The 20,278-nt window shown below is 51.9% G+C and overlaps 1 protein-coding gene across 1 annotated transcript in view; it reads right to left on the minus strand.

Annotated features, from left to right (window-relative positions):
* The window catches only part of GRIK4 (glutamate ionotropic receptor kainate type subunit 4), a 307,625-nt gene that overhangs the window by 97,373 nt on the left and 189,974 nt on the right, over positions 1-20,278 (minus strand). Inside the window, exons 7-9 of the mRNA XM_032640427.1 lie at positions 16,356-16,517; positions 7,547-7,699; positions 6,547-6,651 (exon numbers count right to left, since the gene is read on the minus strand). Of these exons, the coding sequence (XP_032496318.1) occupies positions 6,547-6,651; positions 7,547-7,699; positions 16,356-16,517 (420 nt within the window). The remainder of the gene's footprint in view (positions 1-6,546; positions 6,652-7,546; positions 7,700-16,355; positions 16,518-20,278) is intronic.

Below are 20,278 nucleotides of genomic sequence, written 5' to 3' on the forward strand. Positions count from 1 at the left end.
GCCACAAATGCTGGAGCATCCCACCCAGACCTCCCCGGAAAGGGGGCAGACATGCCTGTGTGTGGGCTGCTGTCAGGGAAGGGGGCAGCACAGGAGATCAAAGAGAGGCATCCTGTCCTCCCAGCAATGGGTGGGACCTGCCGGAACTCCAGGAAGCTGGAGATGGATTCCCCAAACCTTCTGGAAGACACCGCATCCCTGAATTCTTGGTTTGCAAGGGTGACTCACAAAAGCCACTTGTCCACCCTCCTGCGTCTGGTTAGAGCCACACTCAAGTCATTCCAGGAAATCAGGCCCTTGGAAAGCTGAGTTTGTATCAGCTTTGGAAAACAAAATATGGCTGTCGGTTCACAACGTTTTTTATTCGCCCACTCCTGGCCAGCTCTGCCAGTCTCCATGGGAACAGAGTTAAATAGATCCATGGTCCAGGAAAAGGTGGCTCAGGGCTGGTTTCTATGAAAAGTTCACGTGACAATAACCCTGTGTATTTTGGAAGTGGGGATTAGGGGGAGGGGCAAGAGGAGTAATTAATTGACTCCAAGGCCCAGAGTTCAGAATGAATCAAACATTTGAAGACTAATTCCAGTAAGCGACTTAATGTGGTGAATAGAAACTGAGTGTTTTGAGTGAGGAAGGTGAAAGTCCCACAGGACTCTCAGCTCTGTGCCAGTTTGCCCCATCTGGAAACTGGTACCCACTTTGGGCCTTATGTTTTTTTTTTTTTTTTTTTTTTATGCGTTACGCGGGCCTCTCACTGCTGTGGCCCCTCCCGTTGCGGAGGACAGGCTCCGGACGCGCAGGCCCAGCGGCCATGGCTCACGGGCCCAGCCGCTCCGCGGCATGTGGGATCCTCCCAGACCGGGGCACGAACCCGTGTCCCCTGCATCGGCAGGCAGACTCTCAACCACTGCGCCACCAGGGAAGCCCCATGGGCCTTATGTTTTAATAGAGCCCCAGACAAACGAAAAAGCATTCGTGGTGAAAGATTTGTCACCTGTGTCGCATTGGGAACAGCTATGGGCCACTGTTTGGGGGAGGAAAAAAATCAGAAGGGCAGAAGAACTCAAGCACTAGACAGTGATCACCGACTGCAGTTTTTGCCTTTCCCAAAAGACTAGGAGCTCTGGAAGGAACCATGACTTATTTATCTCACATTTCTAGCCCTTGACACGAAGTAGGTGCTCAAAAAGTTTTTATGCTGAGTTTCAGAAGAGGATGAATAAATGTAAGGGAAGTCAAGCTATTTTTAAATATTTGAAGAGCTGGTAAAAAGAGAGAAAGCTGATTATCCTGGGTTGCTTAATGGGGCAGGACTAGGAGGCAGGTTTTGACTCAGTGCCTGGAAGATTCTGGAATGTGTCCCGGCAGGCGGTGGGGGGGTGGGGTGGGAGTGGGGGTGGTGAATCTCCCAGCCCAGGACGTGTGCAAGGAGAGGCTGTGTGGCTGTTTCCCTCAGGGATGCTGTGGAGAACATTCTTGCACTGGGTTGGAAGATTAGACCAGAGGCCTCAGAGTTTCCTCCAGCATGTTCTGGGCAATTCTGCAGAGTGGAAAGACCAGGGACTTTGAAAACAGCTAGACCGAGACTCAGTTCTCAAGCCTGGAACTAACCAGCTGAATGGATGAGGAACATGCCTTTCTCAGTTTCTTTACTTGTAAGATGGACAGAATAGCTTTTATGCATGGTTGATAAAAAGATGAGAAATTTTAAGTACGCCCAGCACAGTGTGTCTTGTAGGAGACGCCCAATAAATGAGAGCCATTCTTACTATGTCAGCAGAGCACGAAGAGAGGGCTATGCAAATCTAGTTTTCAATAATCCTTGAGCTTAGCCGGACCAAATGTTGAGGGGTTACCATCCTCATTGCACAGAGGAAGAAAGCTGAGGTGCCCTGTTGTGATATACAGTGAGCCAATGGGAAAGTTTCAATTTTCATCTTTAGCTAGAGATAACTCCCTCAACAGACACTACCCGGCCTCATCCCTCCCTCTCCCGAAGGCTTAATTAGAGCCTGTTAAGCCATTTCTGATCCTCAGATGAAAGGTGTGCTCATCTTATTACAGCCCTAACAAAGTCGCTGGGGGCCTGCTTGGAACCTCTGATCTTTAAACCAAGTTAAAATGAAGGAGATTAAGGGCCCTCTAAGACTGTGCTTTTTTTCCCTTGCCTCTTTCAAATATGATTTCTCGCAAATTAGGAAAGGAGATTATACTATTCCAATACCACCCAGGACATCCTTTGTGGGATGGGGAAGGAGAATATGGGATGGAGATGAGATAACTCACACTGGGGGCAAAAACTGGGGGCTGGAGCTAGTGAACCTGGTCCAGGTTTGGAAGTGTCACTTACAGGACACTATAGAGGACATTTTCCCCCAAACAGACTCCAGTGGAAGCTCCACAGAGTTCCAAGATGGAAAACCTCTCCAAACAGAATCAAAACAGTAATTTTTTTGAATAGTAAAAAAAAACAAAGCCCTAAGTTCTAAAAAACTATTTTTAAAATGGTAATAATCCCTTAATCAGCCACTGGCAGGGAATATGGTATTTGGTTCAGACATTTTATCATTACAACCCACTGGGTCCCTGCATGCTTTCTAAATAGTCCGACCCAGCTCTTAATAGTCACTCGCCCAGATAGGAAGAGAAAGAAAAAAACCAGATCCAAATGAGAAGATACCATGACTAAAGAAAGCCCAGCCCAGCAGGTCACCAGGAGCCAGGCTCTGTCCTGGTTTGCAGCGGGTGGCAGCAAGGTAAAGTGTTTTGATTTGGGGGCTTAGGGATTCCAGGAAAGAGAAAAGCCAGGAAGGGGAGACCCATGAGCATGGGCTTGGGAGTTGGACAAGCCTGAGTGTGAATTCCAGCTCTGCCCGGAGTCCTTGCTACTTGTGGGCTTGGGCCAAGTTATCCACCATCCTTGAGCTTCTGTTTCCTCACTTGTGAAATGGGAGTTCATCTACTTTGAAGGGCTGTCCTCCAGATCAGAAGTGACCTGTGCAAAGTACCCATGTAGCTTCTGCTACACAACAGGTCCTCGAGAGATGTTCCTTGTCACTCTCCCCTCCCCTGCCAGCATCACCTTGGATGGAATTGGGAGAATATTAGAGAGTGATACTGACATTCCTCCTACCCTGGAACAGAAGCCCAATTAATTATCAGTCCCCAAACCATTTCTTCATCCTGTGATAAGCAGGGGAAGGACAGCTGTCAAGAGGCAAAGATTGGGTCGGTGATTGGGATGGGACCTGGGGACCAGAGCTGCAAAGCTATATCTGTGCCCATGATACATCTTGCAGGGTTCTCACTGCTACTCACGGCACGTGAGCCAGACAGGAAAGCAGTGGTATGGTCACCAGATTTGTTGAAGAACAATGGGTAGTAAAGAGGATTATGGTGATTCACTTTATAAGTCCAATCAAGGAGGTGTGCCCCTTAGGGTAGTTGAAGGTCAAAAACATCATCCTCTTTAATGGTCACTTCTGTAGCAGATTCCATTCAACATTCGCTCAAAAAGATGGGGGTGGGATGCAGGAAGGTCAAGAAAAAATTCTATGCATAGAGGCTGCAGTACGTCTTTGTCAAAGGGCAGCCTGTGGACCACCGGCATGATGACCATCTATCTGAGTGCTAGTTAAGAAGACGCAGATTCCTGGAATGCACCTAGTTTTCTAACTCAATTAGGAAATAACTTAGGAAATAACTCATTTCCTAAGCTGTAGGGCTTAGGAAAGTACATTTTAAGACAAGCACCATTGGTCATTCTTGTGCACACCTGGGTCTGAGAAGCCCTACCCTCCATAGGTGCCGCGGAAGAAGGGGCAGCAGCTGTTGTGTAGGATGCCTCCGAGCAGAACCCCTTGCTGCACTGGGGTGGGGCTGAGGGATGGGTGCTGGTGGCTGGCGATGCTATTTCCTAATGACTCAGGCGGTCTTGCAGCCTGGCAGCTGGGAAAACCAGCCTGAGTGGCGGCTGGTGGAGAAGCACAGGTAAGGTGAAGAGGTACTCCGAGCTTAATGAGCTGTTCTTCAAGTAGAGGGTGGGATCGGAGCGGCCAGCCAACTCTGTCACCGCAGGTGTTGCCTGATGGAAGTGGGCTCTTTCCAGGGAGCATCTCAAAGCAGGGCTGAAGGCCAAGGGGCGTTTTTCAAAGCCTGAGCTTGGGCTTTCTATGCAGGTGGTCTGGGCTTGGCATTGCTCCCCTAACTACTGCTTCTCCCCATTATTTTCTCATTCCTTCCTTTTCCTGACCCTGTTTCACCTTTCCTGTAGCACTTACCTCTACTGATGTATTATATAGTATTTGTTTGCCTGCTGTCTGTTCCCTATTAGAATACAGGCTCCACCGAAGCAGACACTAAGCCCATTTTTCACCTCTGTCTTAGAAGACAGCCTGGCACATTACAGGCACTCAGAATATATATATTGAAAGAATGAATAAATGTTCTTTACTTCACATCCCCCACTGGGACTCAGGAAGTCTGCCTGACAATTTTCCTACAGGCAGGCAGCTTCCTTTGTTCCGAGAATTATGAGCCCGAGGGCATGATTTGAGTTTAATAACCTAAAGTGCACTTATTTTTTCCGTCAGTCTCTCTCTCCAGAGTGTGGGCTGCCTCGGTGCAGGGACTGTGCCTTTTCGGTTTTGTTTCCTGAATGCCCAGCACAGTGCCTGACTCATAGGAAGGGGTCAGTACATGATTTGTTACATAGATTAAATGACCATTTTGTGATCCTCCATCCCATAGTTTCTGGCCGCCTACCTAACTCCCACCCCATTTGGGAAGTTATGAAAAAAGGTTGCTGATGTCATTGCTTAAAGATCACGTAGCTCCGGCCCTGAGCTACGAGGAGTCGTTAACATAGCTCCTCTCTCGGTCTGGGACTCCTGTCTTTTACTTTCTCGCCTTCCAAGAAGGGTGATCTGGCCTCGTGGCCCAGCCTCACTGTCCTACTAAAACGAACTCCACTGGCCCCCGTGAGAAGGGCTGAATTGGAGCCTCTCAGGCATGAGGACGGAGGGGAAGGATGCAGATGTGACGGCCCTCCCAGCGCAGCCCAGGGTATCACCTGGATCACCTTGGGTGCCTGATGTTGCAGCCGTTCCTGGGCCCTCTGCTAGGTCTACCCAATCAGATTCTTGTGGGGTGGAGTCTAAAAAACCTGCATTTTTAACAAATTACCAAGGTTAGTCTGATGTACAATTCGTCATAGTGGTTAAGAACTTGGGCTTTAGAATCAGAGGTACTTGAGTTCAAAACCAACTGCCATTACTACATTGTTCAAGGCCAAGTCAGTCTCCTGGAGCCTCAATTTCCTCACTTGTAAAATGGGGATTAATAAAAAGTAACTACTTTGTAGGATTAAATGAGAAAATACAAATGACACACTTCTTGTGGTAAATGGCCCATGGTAAGAGCTTAATAAATGAAAGCCCCTACGATAATGATGATGGTGGTGGTGAAGACGATGGTGATGGTGGTGGTAGTGGTGGGGGTGGGGGTGGTGAAGACGATGGTGGTGGTGTTGGTGGTGGTAGCGGTGGTGGTGATGGTGATGGTGGTGGTGAAGACGATGGTGATGGTGGTGGTAGTGGTGGGGGTGGGGGTGGCGAAGACGGTGGTGGTGGTGCTGGTGGTGGTAAAGAAGATGATGATGATCCTTCATAATCTCCTGAAAAGGTGATTCTGTGACCCCTTCAGTGCTACGTTTCCTTGGTCAGCCGCTCTGCTAGGCAGGAGGCTCTTCAGTATGTCTGCTTCCTGCCCTAATTAGTGCATCCTTCCCTACTTCTAAGGCTCTTTAAGGTTGGAGAAAGGATACACTAAGAATAAAGAGTTGATTATTAGAGTGATGGGGAGGTTGGAAGACCTTCCGAGAGGCACTTGGAGTGACTGCCAGAATCCCTGTTTCCTCTGATGTAAGAGAATCAGAGGAAAGGAGAGTGAGAAGGTTAATGGAGGAGAATGAGAAAGGAAGAGGGTGTTGAAAGGAGCTCCAGGGGACAAAGCATCCTGAGCTGGTAGAGGAGACAGGGAGCAGCCAGGAGGGGGAGGTGTGGTTGGCACGGCAGAAGGGCGTGGGTGGGCTGGTCAGAAAAGAGCTGACAGAAGAGAACTGAACGCCGAAGGGATTCCTCAGCCCGATGGGATCCGATCTGTACGTGACGGGCAAGCAACCTGGAATCTAACCCTGGTTCCAGGATTAGGGCGAGATTCAGGGAGTAGAATAATCCAAAGAGTGGAACGACCTGGGAATTCCCTCCGTATACGATGCTCCCTTGTCTCGCCTCTCCCCACATAAAGCACGGCTGCCTCTCTCTTGGCATTTTGCTGGGGCTGCGGCCCCTGACCCGCACTGGCTGATCCTGGTGCAGGAAGGGGGAAGCCAGGACTTGCCAGGAGCCTTGCACTGGACACAGCCTGTTGCTCCTGGGGACAACTGAGAGCAGGAGGCCATCCTGAGTGCCAAGGAGAAATGGGCTGGGGACAGAGAAAGGAACAAGGAGGACGGATCTGCCACCACAGCGGCATGGCTAGGCTTACCTGCCGGAAACCATTCCTTGTGAACTGTAAGATTTTCAAGGCATAGTTGGACCTCTGGCCTTTGCTGTTGAATTCAATGTGGCCGGTGAGACCTTCCAATTCTACCTGTCCAAGAGAGAGTGAGTTACAGCACCAAATAGGCCCTGCCTTCCATGTGGCCCCAAGCAAGCATTCCACCATGTTGGTTAAGGATGCCCAGGAGAAGGGAAGCCATCAAGATCCATTCTCCTGTCCAGCTCTCAGCCACAGGATCTTCAGACTATGCAAGTGATGTCTCTGGAACCAATTCAGACTTGACCGGGGCTAGAGGAGGAAAGGATGCCCCACACCCAATGACCTCACAGCTGCTGCATAAACCGACTTGATGCTGAGATGCTAGCTCAAGCTCAGTTCCCCCTGAGCTCCTCCTCCAGGCCCTTGGCTGTGAATAGCATTTATCCTCCTTGGGCAGCTACTCACCCACCTCCAAGCTGCGGGATAACCTGACTCTAACTGCAAAATCCTAGCCGCTCTCCCCCAGGCTCCTCTGACAGGAGATGGCTTCTTCGTGGGCTAGAATCACGTCCATCCCACCAGAGGTGGCTTGGCTGGGAGAACCCTGGCGGAACCCAGCATCAGGCCAGAAGTGTTGAGCCTGCAACTCCCTGAGGGGCCACAGTCTATGACAGCATCATCCATCTGTCCTCACTTGTGCAGAGCTTTGCAGGGACGACCTCTGAGCCAAGGGGTCAAGTTCCAAGCCTGGAATCCAGAGACCCCCTGACAGTCTAAGGCTCAAAGCCCATTGCCCTGTAAACAAACTTGCCATGGGTTCTTGGCGGCTTTTAGGGATTAGGGAACAACTGTGATGGATGATCCCTTCAATGGGGTCACCACAGATCGCTGTTTTACCCGGGGCTGTGATGTACCGGGGAGGTCTGGAGGTGAGGGGCCCTGAACAGTGGTCCCTCCCACCCCCTGCAGGCTGGGCATGGCCCACAGGGCCCCCAACACCCCTCACCATGCGCAGGTAATTCATGAGGCTGGTGCCGTGCTGCCAGATCTGGGCTGAGCCACAGGACAGGGGCTTCACGCCGATCTCCTGGCTGCGGTTCAGCTCCTGCACCGCCATCACCACAGCGTAGACGGCGTCAAACAGCAGGGCGGAGGACAGCTGGGAGGGGGCAGAGAGACGAAGTGACAGGTGTAAAGGAAGGAAAGGGAAAGGAGGAAGAAAGGAGAAGAGGAGGAAGAAAGAAAAGCAAAACCAAGAAGTAAAGGCGTGTCCCTGATGCCCTGGGCCCACCTCCTGCCTCTGGGGTCCACTTCCCCTAAGAGTCCAGTGCTGGCCCAAGGTGACAATGGTGGCCAAGGCTTCTCTGAAATTGGACCATCAAGCCACCTCCTTGGGCCCCAAATGATTTCAAGGGTATCCTATTCTCTCTTTTCTCCAGGGAAGTAACATCTTCCACTGATCTGAGAAGCCCCAAGGAAGGGACAGGGGGCTTATCTCAGGAGGTGGAAGGAAGCCTACCCTCAGATTTGCCCATTCTGCAAGGCTCAGTTGAAGGTCACTTCCTCCTGGAAGACACCCTTGATGTTGTTTCTTCCTAAATGTACCTACTATTACGGTCTACTTTGTACTATTCAACATGATGAGCATATATGAAGTATATGGTGAGTTCAAAGCCCAGCAGTAAGCAAGACCCTATTCCTGTGACAGATTAGAGTGGAATGGGGGAGGGGAGATGGGGAGATAGGACACAAATAAAGGTAACATGAAACTGAGTGACACAGGCCAAAAGGTCTGTTGGGGGGTCCAGAGAGAAGATACCTTAACTGGTTGGGTGATCAAGAAAATGTTTCTTGGAGGATTCAGCGTTGGAACTGAGCACTGAGGGATTTGGTAGGAAAGACATTGGATCTGGGGGTGGGGAGAAGCTGGGAAGAGGAGAAAGGCATTCCAGAGGGGGAACTGCGGGGCCAAAGACAAAGTGTGGGGGAGGGTGGAGCACACATGGGGGGAGGAGGGCAGAAAGCAATAAACCAGAAGTGAGGGGGGGAGAGTGTCGTGAGGGCCTTAAATGCAGGGGAGGGCGAGTGCATCTGTTTGTCCATATTTTCACCTCCCTGTGAAACGGCCAGTGCTTAGGGCAGGAACACACAGGACCTCAATATCGCCTGCATCTCGTCTAGAGCCAGGACCCTGCGTACAGGAAGCCCCCAAGACGTATTTCTTGAACTGAATTAAATGTTGAGTGAAATCTGACCACAAGGATCAGCCTGAACACACCCCCGGTTAACCGGATGTTTGCAAGCTTTGGGGAGGCGAAGGTTGGGGTGTTTGGGAGGAGGTGGCAGGAGCAGAGGAACAGAAGATGCCTGTCCTTGGGGAATGTGCCATCTGAGGAGGGGGCCACACTCTGCTGTGTTAATGACAAGAGAACCTACCCAGTGTGAATCACTACGGGGTCTACACTGTACGGGGCCCTGAGGGGAGGCCCAGGAAGGCATGCAGAGGCCTCCTCGTGGGAGGTGTGATGTTGGGCTCTGGAATTCAACCCTCGGTCCCAGTGCAAAGCAAATTCCTCACTGAACTCTGACATCCCACCACGGGCAATCAGCACCGTCCCTTCAGAGCCTAACCCGTCAAGAACACTCTCCATGTGGCATCTTACAACCTCCCTCCTAGCTGGCCGGGCCCTGGGACACCGGTCCCTCCAAGGCTGGAGGGAGAGGCACCAGCTTGTGACCTCTTGGATCTTTTTCAAGCTCTCCAGACACAGTATAAGCAGCCTGAGTCAGGGATGTGCAGGAGAAAGGGCTCAAAACTCAGAACACCGAACCCCGAGTCTAGCGCCCAGGCCTCTCTTACGTGCTGAGTGACGGAACCTCGGGGGCAGCAAGTTTCCTGCACACAAGAGGTAGCATCCCTGCCTCACAGGTCAGTGAAAGTGCCCTCTAAACTGCCAGTCTCAGGGGTCACCATACCCGAGGGCGGGGTTATGCACCCCAGGTGCCCACGGGCATCAGCAGGGGCTCAGGAAGCCCGTCCTGGCTGAGCTAGGACCCTGGGGAGTAGCAAGAACAGGGAGCGACGGGGCAGAAAATGGGCTGGGAAGAGGGATGTATTTCCCCACAGTTTTGCTCCATGTTGGGCAAAAAGGTCTGTCATGGGAACTGGGTGGGCTGACTTTGGATAATCTTTCTAGAAGGCAATTAGAGGGAAAAAGAGCAAAATAAAGTTCTCTGCCCCAATTCCAGTTTACTTGCACGCAAAATTGCCTGGCCAGTGTGTTCTTCCTTCCTCCCTCTCACCCTCTCTCCCTCTCTTGCTCCTTCTTTCCTTCCTTCCACCCGCCTCTGTCCCTTCTTCACGCATCTATTCAGCCCCTACGATCCGGCAGGTACTGCAGACCTCAGCACCTCCTGTTCTCCGCTGAGACATCCCACCAGGCGTGAGCCATTGTGTCCCCTCTGCCTTCGCTGGGTCTTCTGCCCTCCCAGCTCTATCAATCACCCCTCCTTTCTGGCCCGGTCCTGAAGCCACCTGTGGCCACCTGTGGCCACCTGTGACCTGGAGACCAAGCAGGTAAGGGCACCTAAGTCGCATGATCAGGGTCAGTGGAAGCCTCTGTGGTCCCGCTGAGCCGTGAAAACCAGCCACGTTCCTCCAAGTTCATCCATCACCTACCGCATCCTCTTCTCCATCCCACTGCCCTACCCCTAGCAGCTGAGCTCCTCCTTCACTTGATTCGAGGCTCACCTGCGTGGCGCTGGATGCTTCTCAGCAAGCCTACAGCTGTCTTGTCCTTTGCACACAATTCGTTTCCCCCTGAGCACAAGTGGCTCCTTTATGAATGGACCTCTCACATTTCCTTGCCAAAGGACATATGGAAATTATGAATGCTACAGACTCTCCCTTTCCAGCTCAGACACACATCTACCTGAGGGAGAGGTAGCTACCCCTATTGACACTGATTCTCCATCCTTCCGTTTGGCTATTTAAATGATGCCTTAAACTAATTTCTGTCTCCCTTGCCTCCCAGTTAATCTCTCCATCCTGAGATTCTCAAAATCACTCGTGTCAGAGCTGGAAGGGATCTTAGAAATCAACTAGTCCAACCTTCTCATTTTACAAATGAAGGCAGGTCTTCAGCCAGGACAGGACTAGACTGGAAGCCCAGCACCCCTTTGTCCAGGATGGTTTCCACCCCTCTCTGCAGCACTCTTTCCCCCTCCCTTCCTGGCAAGGCTCCTCTGGAGAAGCCAGGGGATGTCATTGCTCTATCAGAATTATCCGTGCCTCGCCTCCCAGGACAGCATGGGGCAATCTTCCTGGATGCAGTTACCTTCTCAACAGCAGATGCGAGCCTGAGACTCTTGAGCCAGAGCTGGGCACAGGGAAGGGTGCTAGGCAGGCTTCTCTGCTACCCTAGGTTTAGTTATCACCCAGTTTGCCTCGTGGTCTGACTGGTTGTTTGTCCTCAAGTTAGCCCTTCAGTTAAGAGCCACTTAGGGCCTCTACTAGAACAGGACTATAAGGGCAGGACAGAAGGGCCAGTGGAAGGTTACCACCAGCTGCCCCCCAGCACCCACTCTCCCCTTCCTCCTAACAGAACCCCCGTTTCCTGCAGGTGTCCTCCCCTCCCCCAATCAGCCATGTGCTTCTGGGGTCCCAGCCCCAGCTCCCAGGTGAGCCTGAGCGCTCCAAGAGACATCCCATCTCCCCTGCCAATATGGGATTTGGGACTGGGCAGGTGATCCAATTCTGACCAATGAAACACGAACTGAGTCCTGGAGTGCGGGGCTCCAGCGAGGGGCTTCTCAGACGAGTTTCCTGTCTCTAGGAGAGGCTGTCCTTCCTCCTCCTCTGGACATTACTGGGTCTGGACATGACACCTGGACCTGCCGCAGCCATCCTGGCTCCATCCTGAGGATGAAGTTGACACCAAGGGCGCAGAGCAGAGATGCAAGGAACCTGGGTTTCCAACGACATCGCTCCAGGATCTGCCCTACCTCTGGACTTACTGTGACACATGATAACACACTTCCTTTTTGGCAAGAGTCCGTTTCATTCCGGATTTCTGTTACTTGAATCTCAGAGCATCCTAACTGGTACCGAGGCCTTGGGGACCCCCTTTGTCTCAGGGCAGGCCCCCAGAGAGGCCTGGCCTTCTCTGCTCTCTAACCCCCTTCTTCTTCTCACGAGGCTGCGTGCTGGTCCCCGGAGACTTGCAGACACAGCTCACCATGCCATTTCTCACATCCTCCCACCAGGCCCCAAGCTCCTCCTGCCACATGGTTGCCGCTATTCCCACTCCGTCTGGGACGTGGTTTTCTTCACTGATGCTCCCTTATTAGCAAATGATCCAGACGCTGGGAAATCGGCGTGTGTCTGTTTGCAGTGTTCTTTGGCATCTTGAACTCTGGGGCCTTCAAGATTCTTCGAGTGCTTCTAGTAATTACAGCCCCAGCAAAGGATGCTGGGGGTGGGAAGAAGGAAGAGGATGGAAGGAACATCATCAAGGTCCCTGTCTCCCCTCCAACTGTATCCTGCCTTCAGAGAGGTGACACAGCTGACGTGTCCCCAGTGTGCTCTGGGCTTCATGGGTCCTTTCTGCAGTTCAACTTGGGCTGATTTGAGCTCCTGAAACCTCCTAAGTCCCGAACACCTTCTTTTTTTCTCAGCTCAGCCTCCTAAGGGTCCTCCGTAGATCACCAGCCGGCTCCTCTCTCACAGGCTCCTGGCAATCAGCCTAGGTCTCTCACTGGGATCCTCCAGCTGCTTCTCTGAAACCTTGTCTCCCATCCACACTCCTCCAGCTTATTCCCCCCACCCCGTCCACCATTGCCAATGTCACCTCCGATGGTGTGAGAGCCTGTAATCTAATCTCTGCTCATAAACTTTTCCATCTCACTGAGGGTCTCCATCCCAAAGCACCTTTTTGCTCTCCGAATTGCTTTCTTCCTCTACTATTATTTACTAATTTAGCTCTGGAAAGCATTTGGGGAAGAGTTCCGGTACCCAAATGGTGCTCCATCCATGTCTCCAGGGCTGGGCCTGTAGTGCCCACCATCCCTGCCCCTTCCCGTCGTCCATCCGCTTCCCTTTCACGAGCCCTCACTGTCTTTCTGTGGTTTCTGTTTCCCATCCACATGTGTGTGCCTCTGGGTCTTGTCTCTGATTCTCCTGTCCTGTCTCTTCTGAATATTAAATCCCCCAAATGACTCAGCCCTCATTTAAAATCCTCTCCTTCCTTGGCTCCAAAATGTTGCTTGGCAAACACCCTCGATTCTCTTGTTTTTATATTTTAATTTGTTTCTTCATTGTTATCTTCTTTTGAGCTGTTTGTAAATTGTTCAGGGGAATGAAAGACTCTGTATAAATTAAGATGAATCAACCTGACTCGGAATAGCAGCTGAGTTTCTCCCCCACCCATCCAAATAAAAATAAGAATGTCTTCTAAACTCACACCTGTAACCCTAATCTTCCCCGACATCCCCCAGATCACTGGATTCCCAGAGTCCTCTTGGATGTCCGTTTGTCTCAGAACTTCTGTCGCTTAAACTCTGACCCCCAACATAATACCAGGACAGGAACCGTTAAAATCTCATGGAGTAGTTCTTACAATCTGGGTTTTATTCAATGAAATAAACACTTAATTACAAACAGCTGTTTTAGCCTAAATTCTAATTACTTAATCTAGCCATCTGTAATTTTAATGATTTTCCACTATTTCTGTTCTTTGCCACGCGATGAATGGGATCGGCACGTGAAATTAGAGGGGATGTGTCTCCCTTCACGACACTGTCTTCTGTCATTGTCATCACCTCTGGCAAGAAGCATGTCTGTCGCTCGCTGGCAGCCACCTGGCGGACACAGCCTGGTGGGCGCAGCACTGAGCTTTTTCCTTTGGTGGTCACCCTTCGGTTCAGCCACTCCCTCTCTGTGCCCTTGGAAGTGGGCCCCCGTTCCAGCGAGCTGCAACTGGAATATCACGGGCCGACTGGGAAGATGAGGAAGACAGGGAGACACACTCCAGTTGGGAGGAAAAGAAATGAGACAGAAGAAAATGCAAAGAAAACGTGGCATGTGGGAGAGAAAGAGGAACAGAAAGAGAAAGGAAGGAAGGAGGTTATGGTGACAGAGGAAAGTGGAAAGGGAAGAGTGAGGGGAGGAGATGAGAAGGAAAAGAGAATGGAACCGATGGAGAGAGGAGGGGAGAGGGGAGAGGACCTTGGAGGAAAGGGAGGGGGAGGAGAGCAGTCCCTCCGAGACAGGAGCGGTTGCAGCCTCTTTAGAAAGCTGGATGGGGCGACAAACCGGGCTGCGCTTTCCTGGAACTGATTCTTTCTCACCTCCCGGCTCCCCAGCAGATGAAAGAGCTGGGCTGTTTGTGCTGGGAATTTACGGGAAGAGGCACAGCTTTGCCAAAGGTAGATGCTGAAGCGAGAAGCCTCGAGAAAGATTTGTTGCTTCCAGGTGAGGAGTTGCTGTATCACCTTCCCTTCAGTGACCACAGAGACCATGGCTGGAAGGTTCTGTAAGCTCTAGTCCAGGCTTCCCTGTAGCACCATCCTCTGGAGGCCCTCGGCAGGCCCCGGCTCTCCTCATTTCTCCTCAGTTTCTTCATTTGTCAAAAAGGGATGCACAACCGCTCTTGTCTGTTACTAGGGTGCCATGAGGAGGAAGACGTCAGGGTGGGATAATTTCAAGCATCAGTGGTTCAGCATTCTGTCCGTTTCTTCACTCCCTGACTCTGAGTTTGTGAACGTGGCATTCTTTGGTCAACGAAATGAGGTGGAAGTCACAGTGTGCCTGTCCTGGGAGCCTAGGACTATGAGGTCTTGTGCATTTCCACTTGCTTTGTTGCTCTCCTGCCACCCCCACGAGCACATGCCAGGATAGCCTGCTGGGTCGGGAGAAGGATGAGAGGCACGTGGAGCAGAGCCATCCCAGCCTAGATCAGCCGACCCCCAGGCATTGAGTGAGCTCAGCCAGATTGGCAGAGCTGGCTGCTGAGCCAGCGTAGACTAGCTGATCCCTAGCTGACCCTCAGATGCACGAGCTACATAAACGTTCATCGCTGTAAGCTGGTGAGATTTGAGGGTAGCTTGTTACACAGCATTTCTGTTGCAAAAGCTGCCTGATGTATTTACTAATGCTTCTCCCAGTGTCTGGCAGATGGGATGTTAAATAAACTCATTTAATGAATAACTGTGAATTGAGGATGGAAGCATATCCCATTTTACCTTCACAACAATCCTCTAACATGGTCAAGCGTAATTGCCCAAAATTAGAGAAAAAAGAATCTGAGGCCCAGAAGGGTTACATAGCTACCTAAGATCACACAGCAAGAAAATAGCAAAGCCAGTGTTTGAATCCAGGTCCTGTGCCTCTAAGGCTAGTGCTCTTTTCAGCACATGTGAGCACAGCCAGAGCTGGCCCTACAGCCCTGTGAGTGGCACTGCCTGGCCTTGGTGTTGGGCCCTTATGAGGCAGGTACCAAGGGCTTCCCACCTGCCAGTTCGTGGTCAATGTGAGCACGAATGGAAGGGCTGAAACCCTCAGAGGGACATCAGCAGTGTGGCACCGGGACCCTTAATTTCACTTGGCCAAAGCCAAATGTGGAACGGTTCGGGTTGGAGAGGAGGTGGCAGGTTTTGTTTTCTCTCCTGATACTGTGCTGTGAGCCTCGGAAGTGTGTCAGCACCTCATTACAATACCGAGTCATGACTGTAAGACCCACGGACGAGACCAGGAGCACAGGGCTGCACTCCTGCCAGGAGGGGTGAGCCTGGTCCTACCCCTACCCTGTGCTTGAGGAAATACTCACTATCCCTTAAGCCCCTGGGGGTGAGGACTCCCGTCTTTCAGATGTTTCGCCCCTGCCAAATCCTTCCTATGGAATCTTCCCTCTTTCAGCTCTAAAATACCCTGTTGGGATGTGCTCTGGAACCTTAAGAGCCTTGCGACTCAAGTTCTCACGCCTCCTTCTCCCATGCGCTTCCCTGATGAAAGCTCCCCGAGCTTTGCATGAGCTCTGACCCTTTGGAAAGTTATGTGAGCATCACATGAGCTGCCTTACGGGGCTTTGGGAGGCTTCAATGTAACCTGGCTAGGACAGATCTAGAAAGCCACGCCATCTCATCTCCTGAGAACCTGTCATTTAGCAAATGGACACGAGCAGACCTTCCTGAGCTGGCCCACAGAGTAAGGACATCAGGCCCAGTGGAGAACAGCCAGGGAAACCTCTGTCTCCATCACAAATGGAGGGGAAGGAAGCGCAGGGGGGCAACACACGGGTGAAGGCACAAAGGAAGTCTCTCTGGACAAGCTCTACCGGGGACAGTGGTCCAGGGAGATGAAAGGCACTGGACCAGGAGTATCAGAATCTAGCGTCACCTGCAAGAGGCTTGGTGATTGTCCTTGAACAAGAGCCCTGCATCCTCGTCCCTCACCCCCATTCCCAGCCTGGGCTTCAGTCTGTCTGAGAAATGAGGGAACAGATCAGCTAAAGCCCTTTCCAGTGGTGAGAGTCTTGGATCCTGAACTCAGGCGGGTCTTAGCAACAGCATCATCAGGAGTCTGGCCACAGACATCACTACGTGACCCGTCGGGGCCTCTCTCCCTGCTGACTCCTCCACGCTTGCTGCTCACGGCTCCCCACCTCCCCAAACGTGTCCCTTGTGACCACTTCCCAGCATTTCTACAGCCTCTTTTTGAGCTGGGCCCGGAGAAGGCTGGAGTCCAGGGGGGTCTGGCGCACAGAGGGGGCGTGCGTGGCGGCAAAGGGGCACCAGGGAGGGGCTTGGTGGGCACTTACTGCGGGCCCCGTGAAGGGCACATGGTCACAGTTCTCCTGCCAGGACTGGTTGAGGCTCTGGGCAAACTCTTGGAAGAAAGCATGGGACTGGTTGAAAATGGAAAATCCCAGGATGTTGACGCGGTCATCCACGAGGCTGTCCATCCTCTGGAGCGAAAACTCCTGAAAGACGCAGCAGTCAGAGCAGAGCAGGGTTAGGAAGGGAAGAGTGGGGCGGGCTCTGCAGGAGTACAGCTGGGCAGTGCGTTCTAGCCACGTGGACACCATTGCCAGGCGCTCTGCTAGGTGTCAGAGTCCAGAGATAACGGAGAGTTCTTCTTCACGTAGCTCACGGTGTTGAGGTGCCAGGAGGGAGAAGAGAGAAATAAACAGAAAGATGTCTAAGAGAGGCATGTGTATGATGCTCTGGGTGGAGAGAGAAAGAAAAACACAGATGAGATTGTGGAGGCAGGACTGGGTCTGCAGAAGGTGTGACCCATGAGCTGAGCCTTGAAGGATGCCTAGGCGTTTTCTGGGTAGAAAATGTGGATGGACAAAGGCTATTCCAGACAGAAGTCACCATGGATACAAAGGCATGGAGGTGAGACAGTGCGTGGGCGCCTGCAGTGTACTTTGACAGAAGCATCGCTCCTCAAAGTGTGTCCGCAGAATACCTGCCATCAGACTCCCCCAGGTATCTGTAAAAAAAGTGATGATCCCTGCACCCCACCGAACACCAGCTGAATCTGCGTCTCGGGAGCCGAGGCCCAGGAGTCTGCTTTTACAGCTGGGCCCAAGGTTATACGCACACTTCATCCTGTAGTGATGGGACCTGAGGGCACTGTCAGCAGAGGAGTGACAAGGTCAAGTTTGCTAAGAAGGTCTGCAGGTGGGGCTGCGCCTTCATTTGTTATTACTATTGTTTACTCATTTAACACACATTTAAGTGCTTATTATGTGCCAGACACGGGCACAGAGGATGTTCTAGACACAGAAGTTGTGAACAAGAAACACATTTCCTGATGTCCAGGAACTTGCAGCTTCGGGGAAAAGACAGATTGTAAATAGACAAATAAATACATATACTGTCAGATATCTCTGGGGGGTTAGGGTGGGGCTGCTACTTGAGATGAGGCAGTCAGAGAAGCCCCATGTGGGGCAGTGACATTTAGAAGCTCAAAGGAATTCTCCCAGGAGGCGTGGCCCTCACCCGATCACCTGACCGGGGCCACGTGTTCACTCAGCTATAACCTGCAGGCGTGAGTCTCACTGAGGCCAGATAGTGTCACAGGGAGAAGAATCTCCCTCCTCAGGCAGGGCTGAGCTCAGAGCCCTGGACTCCCAAGACCCACCTTGGCCCTATATAGGGAAACCAGGCAATTCGGCTCGCCAATTCCCGCTCCCGGAATAATGCCTTCAAATGCGGGTCAGGCCATTCTTGTGCGTTGAATTCACATTCATCACACGTTCATTCCACGTGCCTCGCACACAGCTCTGCGCCCGGTGGGCACATGGTCGTTAGGCCCCAGGACTAAGCCATCTGCCACTAGCCTGACAGGACCGATGGCAGGGGTCTTGGGCTTACTTTGTGGCTGAGCAGAAACACGACTTTCCTTCAGGAGGCCTCCTTGTCTTAAGACTCAGCTGCTCTAGGCCCCTGGCACATCCCCGGCATCCTCCCTCACATCCACAGCCACGGCCAAGCCCTTGGGCCGCAGGCCTGAGCTCTGCCCGGAGTCCATCCTTATTAGCTGCAGCTTGCGGACTGAAGTTACAAAGGCCCCTTTGGAGCCACCAACCCCTGACAGTGTAGAGTGGGGTGAGGATTAAGTGTATTTTGGATCCTGCCACACTCCCGCCAGGGGAACACGGACGTGCCAGAGAACGTATTGATTCATAAGCTGATATTATCTCCTGTCTCCCTAATAGGGCAGCTACCCATGCGCCACGGGCTATCAGCAGACACGAGGGGACAGATGGCTAATGAGAAGAGACGCACCTGGCAAGGGGGAGGTGGCAGGGTGCAGAGCCAGGCTGCTGTCAGGCAACCGAGGGGCCTCCCCAGCTGTGGTTGATGTGGAGGGAGACGTCCCCACTCCCTCGGCTTCCTCGTCGATGTGGGCAGCTCATCACGCCCCGCCCTATCCTCACACGCACAGCCTGGTGGAAGGAGGCCCATTTCAGGAATCCCCGACACTGTGATGTCTACAGACGCACCGTGGCAGTAGAGGGGATACGCGGTAGGGGCTTTGGTGTTCCAATCCAGGTCCCACACTATACTGAAATGTATGACCTTCAGGAAGTATGGCCTTCAGGATCTGGGCTTCAGATCCTCATTTAGTAAAGTGGGTGCAATGACAGCAACCTCAGAGATTGTTCAAGGAACAAGTAAGATGCACGCACAAGGCGTATCACATCTGGCCCAAAGGAAGTGTTCAACACGCGACAGTTACCGAAATGCTACCATGAGATCGCGGGCAGCTTCTGGCTCCCTGCTTCTTTAGTTCCACTTGCCTTGGAAACCTGAGTTCGGAACGTGTTTCCTTGAAATGCACGTCACCGGCAGAGTAAGAATGAATGAATGGGGCTTCCCTGGTGGCGCAGTGGTTGAGAGTCCGCCTGCCGATGCAGGGGACGCGGGTTCGTGCCCCGGTCTGGGAGGATCCCACGTGCCGCGGGGCGGCTGGGCCCGTGAGCCATGGCCGCTGGGCCTGCGCGTCCGGAGCCTGTCCTCCGCAACGGGAGAGGCCACAGCAGTGAGAGGCCCGCGTAACGCATAAAAAAAAAAAAAAAAAAAAAAAAAGAATGAATGAATGAATGAATTACAGACACTTAGCGACAGCCCCTCCAGAAGTCAGCCAGCCTGTCTTCCTGCCTTTTAATTCCTACCTTCTCATCCCCTAATTATATCCTATTTTCAAAGGCCCCCTTAAGATAAAAAGATCCAGGAGCTTCCTTGCTAATCCATTGCATTTATAATGACCCATGGGAGAGCTTGTAAAAGGACAAGAAAGGGGTGGTGTGTTCTCTTACTGTAATTTCCCAGGACACTCCAGGCTCTATTCTTTAAGCATCCCCACAGTTAGGAAATGCTTCCTTATGTCTAAACACTCTCCTGCTGCTATTGAAGACTGGTATCTAAGCAAATATGGGAACCAGCTGACCACCACCAGTCTGTACGCAAAGAAAATCCAAGCTCTAGTTATTTCTCAGAGCGTGTTCCTCAGGACACTAGCTTTTCCAGGAGGCGTTAACAGGCGTTTCGTGAAAACAAGGTCCCACGTTCAAATGAGGTGAGCAAACACTGCGTGTTCTAGTCACCTTTTCAAGATTCACAATGCACGCTAGCACATTAAAGGGTTAAAGAAGGCCTACAGTAAAGCAGCTTAATTTTGCTCAACCCAAAACTTTCCAAACATACTGACCATGGAACACTTTTCCGCCCCAAATCCATGAATGTCTCGCAGGAGCCTTCTACAGAATGTCCGGTGGGAAATGTTACCCTAAGTATATCCAGGAAAACATGTATCATAACTCCCAAACTAAGTGGTGGAGGCACTAAGCTGAGAGGCATATTACGTAAAATTAACCAGTTTCAGGATGGGAGGGGAGTAAAGGCCCTCTGGCTCCTGTCGTCCACCATGAGCTCTAGCCAAGCCTCACTCAGGTGCCCTGTGCTCCCCCAGCCACGCTGCCCGGCTGGCTGTGACCTTAACCGAAATGACAAAGTGTTAGGAGCCCTGGGGTGGATCAGGTTCTCACGGGGACCTTGATTCTCTTCTTATAAATGTCCCGGGAAGGAAAATCTCAAGGTCCCCACTCCCAATGGCAGTGGATTCCATCATCACCGAGAGACCGGGGGAACCAGGGTGAAGAACAGAGCCAATGGCCGCCTGGTAAGGCCGAGTGGTGGCACAGAGACCAAAATCAAGTCTTCAATTACC

Source organism: Phocoena sinus, chromosome 8, assembly GCF_008692025.1.
Source record: "Phocoena sinus isolate mPhoSin1 chromosome 8, mPhoSin1.pri, whole genome shotgun sequence".
NCBI lineage: Eukaryota > Metazoa > Chordata > Mammalia > Artiodactyla > Phocoenidae > Phocoena > Phocoena sinus.